This window comes from Coffea eugenioides, chromosome 8 (assembly GCF_003713205.1).
Source record: "Coffea eugenioides isolate CCC68of chromosome 8, Ceug_1.0, whole genome shotgun sequence".
NCBI lineage: Eukaryota > Viridiplantae > Streptophyta > Magnoliopsida > Gentianales > Rubiaceae > Coffea > Coffea eugenioides.
The window spans coordinates 4,892,383-4,897,567 of record NC_040042.1 but is presented as its reverse complement, the minus strand read 5'-3'; the positions used below and the strand labels follow the sequence as shown (position 1 = coordinate 4,897,567).

General features: G+C 33.7%; 1 protein-coding gene across 1 annotated transcript; it reads left to right on the top strand.

Moving 5' to 3' along the window:
- The first annotated feature begins 3,432 nt into the window (after positions 1–3,432).
- On the top strand, positions 3,433–4,874 carry LOC113779011. The gene is made up of 3 exons (XM_027324409.1): positions 3,433–4,020; positions 4,211–4,399; positions 4,625–4,874. The coding sequence occupies exons 1-3, from the start codon at positions 3,763–3,765 to the stop codon at positions 4,853–4,855; spliced, it is 678 nt and encodes a 225-aa protein (XP_027180210.1). The 5' UTR covers positions 3,433–3,762; the 3' UTR covers positions 4,856–4,874.
- The last annotated feature ends 311 nt before the right edge of the window (positions 4,875–5,185 follow it).

Below are 5,185 nucleotides of genomic sequence, written 5' to 3'. Positions count from 1 at the left end.
AACCAAATCTATAAGTATTTATTTATTTATTTATTAGTTTTATTGGAATTAGGTTTTTAGTAGTTGTGTAATTTAAGAATTTGCATTGTATTTGGTAATTTCTTATGCAAGTAGTTTCTTTCTTAACAAGTTTGATAAATTATAAATAGGACATTATTTAGGATCTTTTCCTGAGAGAGAGTCAAGAAGAATTTGTAAAGTTTTCTATTGTGATGTGATTTTCTTCATTGTTGAAATTTTAATAATATTGGGAGTTGAATTTATTACTTTCTTTTTTCTCACATTTATTTTAAGTGTTTGTTTTATCCCTTCAATTTTGTTACCCTACATGCATTGATTATTATTAAACTCTAAAATTTGGGTTCTACTTAACATGCAAAAGCTAGTGTGATATTGCAATTTTTACAGCACTTTCTGGTGGGATCTTTGGATAATAATAACCAACGACATATCTTTGACCAATGGACAGCTAAAATTTCTTAGTCTAATAATGCCTTTCTTTTTTTTTTTTCCCTTACAGGATACTGAATTATTTTGCAGTGTCATGCTTTTTAAATTAAGTTCGCCCTAGTTAGTACTAATCAACATTAGGAATGGCAATGGAGTGGGTTTGGAGCAAGGGACCCTTTGCCCACCCCTCACTTCGCTGCCCACTAATTCCTCCCACCCCCGCCCTACCCCCTGCTCTACTCCAAATTTGTCATATAATTTTATTGCAGTCAAATTTTAGCATATAATCAAGTACTAAAATATCAACACATCACCAAATTATTATCTATTATAATTTCACAATTAAAATTCATAAAAATAATTGAATAAAAACTATTTGAATACAATTCAACATGATGAAACAAATATAGCTAAAGTAGTCAAATTTTCACTTTTGAAACAAATACAATCACTAAGTCATTATTGTATTTTTTTTTTTTAGAAAGAAAGCGTTATTGTATTAAGTATAATTAGAAATTTAGTATAAATGTATTAGTAAATTTAGTATAACTAATTAATAATTTCTATTAATAGACATGTATAATTATTAGTATAATTGATAATATCAATTATATTACATATACTAATATATATTATATAATACTTATAACTAATAATATCATTATTATAAGTTTGTTACTAATTAAATTAAATGTTATATATACATATAAATATAAATTTATATATATATATTTTTTAATTGGTGGCAGGGTGGGGATGGGGCAGGAGTATAATCCCCCGCCCCGGCCCCGTTTCTTAACGGGGAAAAAATTCCCCTCCCCCCACCCCGCCTTATTAGTCCTGCAGGCACCCGTCCCAATTGCCATCCTTAATCAATGTCTAATCTGGCCCTTCAATTTTAAGCCAAACTACAAAGACTGTCAAATTGATAATGTACCAAGCCATAACTTTATTTGTAAAGAAATTAGTGAATAGGATTTTAAGAGTGATTGTAAGATATTATTTTGATAAAAGTATTTGAAAATAAGTTACTTTTTCAGTCTGAAATTGATTCTCGGATAAGAACTGGGACTATGAACTTAGGCTTAAAGGCACTCCATGGATGAAATTAGCGATAAACATATTTCATAATTGTATGATATCCTAATGAGAAACGCTAATCCCTGGAAAAAAATATTTAGCACATAATTTTTCACACACCACTAATATTAGAGGGATAACTTATTCTTGTTAATAGTCAATTTCATTTCGTGATTATCTTGCTTTCCAATCTATTACCTACAGTAATTGATATCCTGATGAGGTGCCATGTATGTATCCTTCCAGGGCCCAGATTTTGTAGTAAGCAATTAGATTCTGAACCCTTTTCATTTTTTTTGGGGACAAAAGCTACAAATGACCACGCAGGGGAATCCATTTGATATTAATTTTTTTTTGGGTTTTTTTTTGTGCCTAGTGTTTAATGCCAAAGAATAATTGTCGCATAATTTTCTTTCGTTTAATCTAATTTCTTTTCAGATAAAAGATCAAACCTAGAAAAATTTAATTGAAAGAAAGTTCCGGTAATGCATGCACCAGTGAAAAGCATAATGATTCTTCCCTTTTGAGGGTAAAAGTTTTACGGTTTACACTTGGATAGATCTGGGTTTCCAAAAATCCAATAGCCTAAATTATGCCACACTATCTCACGAAGTGGTGTGGCACAATTTGAACAATTCGATTTTTAAAAATCGAGTCCATCCAAGTTTTGGTCAAGTTTTACTGCTTTGTTGTGCAAAGTTCGTGAGGTACTAAAAGGGTACTTAGCTGGTAAACTGATTTTCTAGGTTTTAATTAATATAATGAACAACAAAACATAATCAATCGTGAAAATCTATGATTACTGTGATAAACCTTGAAGACAAATACGTTTGCGAAATGATGATCCATAAGCTTATTGTTAAAGCTTTCCCAACCAAAAAAAAAAAAAATCTAAACTATTACCTTTTGAAAGAAAAGGACTCTAAACATGACTTTGTGACTAAACTATTATCTAATTTAAATTCTTAATGGTGGAAATGCTATTTGGAGAATAAAAAGTTCTTTTTCATGTTCAATTTTGTTTGCAGCCAATCACGTTTTCTTTACGCATATAAGGATTTTTATCATGATTCTTTAGTTATCCTGATCAGACTATGTAATTGTTGGCAAAAATTCAGCGGCTTTAATTTGATCAAGTAATCATTTTTTTTAACATATGAACACTAAAATGTGACAAAAAGTATAATATTTTCTTAAAGTTTCAAAAGTAAACCAATTTGAGGATGTTAATACCGCAAGACCAAGAAAAGGAAAAAGATTAAATGCGAGAGACCAAAATCATTACAAGACCACCATTGAACCAACTTGAGGATGTTAATACAGCAAAATAGTACTGGTATTGTTGCCCCACCAACCCCAGATGCAGCATTAAATATGCAAAAAAGAGTATGCGCATTTTAGTACTAGCATTAAATATGCCCAAGTAACTGCATTAGATATGGCTGCTGTTGAACTAATGAACAAGTGTTTTCACAAAATGAAATGTCCCTTGATTGTTCATGTTCTTCAGCAATTTTCCTCTGTATTGGATAATTGGAGGATGACCCGCGGACTTTGAAGCAAAAAGAAAGTGATAACTCAATGTATATCTTACATATATAAAGCGTCCAACGCCTTGTGAACAGTGCAGATGAGCCGGTTATGCCGTGATTTGTCTGGCTTTGAGGGGCCTTTTCGTCCTTTGATGATGGGTGGCAGTGGTTTCGTTGTACATTCCCACTTATGTCCAGGTGGCTCTCTTTTAATTTACACGCGTGGTTGGTCGTTGCTGTCCGAAGCGGTTTGTGGGTCCGCATGGCTCTTATTCTCTTTTGCTCGTTCTCGGTCACCAATTTGCTCTCATTGTTTTCTTGCTTGTGTTCTCAGCTGTTCAGCAAATATAACTTGAGAAAGTTTCTTTTGGTTTTGAAGTGCTTTACTGTTCAGCAAACTTAGGCCGTGAGCTCAATCTCTTTTTGGCTCTGATTTTTTTTCTTAGTTTTCTTTCGCAGCTTCGGAAATAACTTGAACAATTTATGCGGTCAGCAGGATCTTTTTTTTTAGCTTTCACTCTTCTTTTTGGTTTTTTTTGGTAGCTTCGGAAATAACTTGAGAAAGTTTCTTTTGGTTTTGAAGTACTTCACTGTTTGATTGGCTTCGCTGGAAATTTTTTTTTGTTGCTGTGGTTCTTTGTATAGTTCATTTTAGGCGTTGTTTGGTTTCCGCTTCAGCTGTGTATAATATGCTTTGAGAATGGGTCGAAATAGAGTATATGGAAGTTTGGAAGAGGCTCGTGCTGAGAAAAATCGAAGGAGCCGCGAGCAACGTGCTGCTGCTCGGCGTGGGACAAAGAATGATGCGCCATTAGGAGTGTGTACATTAGCTGTCACAGCTTTTAATATACATGACCGAAATGCTGTGAATCAGCCAAATATGGGTGTCGTTGAATCTTCATTAGGTTCGGGCTCAGTATTGTCATTTGCAGAGAACAATGCAGAGCACTTTCGAGCTGTATGTCTGTGCTTATTTTGAGCATGTCTCATGCAATATAAATTGTTGTTTAAATCTTTTGGAATAAATGTTAAATTATTTATGTTAACAGTGGTTAAGCCTAAGCATGTACTTTGGTAAGACAAACGAGATTGACTTAGTTAAGCATACTAAACTCACAATCTTTAACTATGCTTTGGTTGTTTTAAAGGAAAATCAAGGAGATATATCTAGGTCTGCTGGTAATGGTGCTAGCGAGGTTCCAACGACTAATTCAGATGCTGGTGAATCATCTTTGCATAGGCGACGTCGGCGTACAAGACGCTCTGTGACTAATCCATTGACCACAATAATTACAGAGCCTGCAGTATTGCTCAGTGATGCAGAGCAATTTCCAACCGTATGTTTGTGCTTATTTTGAGCATCTTTCATGCAATAAGATTGTTGTTTAGACCCCTTGCAATAAATGTTAGACTACTTATATTACCGGTGGTTTTATCTAGGCATGTACTATGGCTAGACTAACCAGTGGGTGAGATATTAGTTTTTGTCTATTACAATTCAGATTGACTGATTTAGCCACACTGAATTCATGGTCCTTAAGTATGCTTTGGCTGGTTTGCAGGAAAATGAACAAAATGTATCTGCGTCTATTGCTGATGGTGCTAACGAGATTCCATCAACAAATTTAGATGCTGGTGAACCATCATTGCGTAGGCAACGTCGGTCTAGAAAACGAGCTGCGACTGATCCATTAACTACAATAGCTACAGAACCTGCTGTATTGCCCGATGTTCCAAGTTGTCCATATTGTCATGCAAAACAATTTCCTCTCATTTTGGCCGTTCTTGTTTAGAAATGTTCTACTACATCTATCATTTTATCAGGTGACAGTTTATCTATTTCCTTTATAAATATATCTTTTTATCCTGTGCTCCTACGCCTTACGACAAAAATTGTAAAACTGGAAAATAATTAACACTCGTATTAAAATTCTCGCGATGCCACTTCTCAGGTGACTCCATCATTTTAACATTCTTTTTGTTTGTATTAAAACCTTTAAATCATAATTAAAATTCTCATTAAATCTATTCATCGATATGTCCATTCCCCATGCACATACAAAAACACTATATCTAACAAATCCTATTGTAGTAAATTAATTACTCCTCTCACACTCCAATTT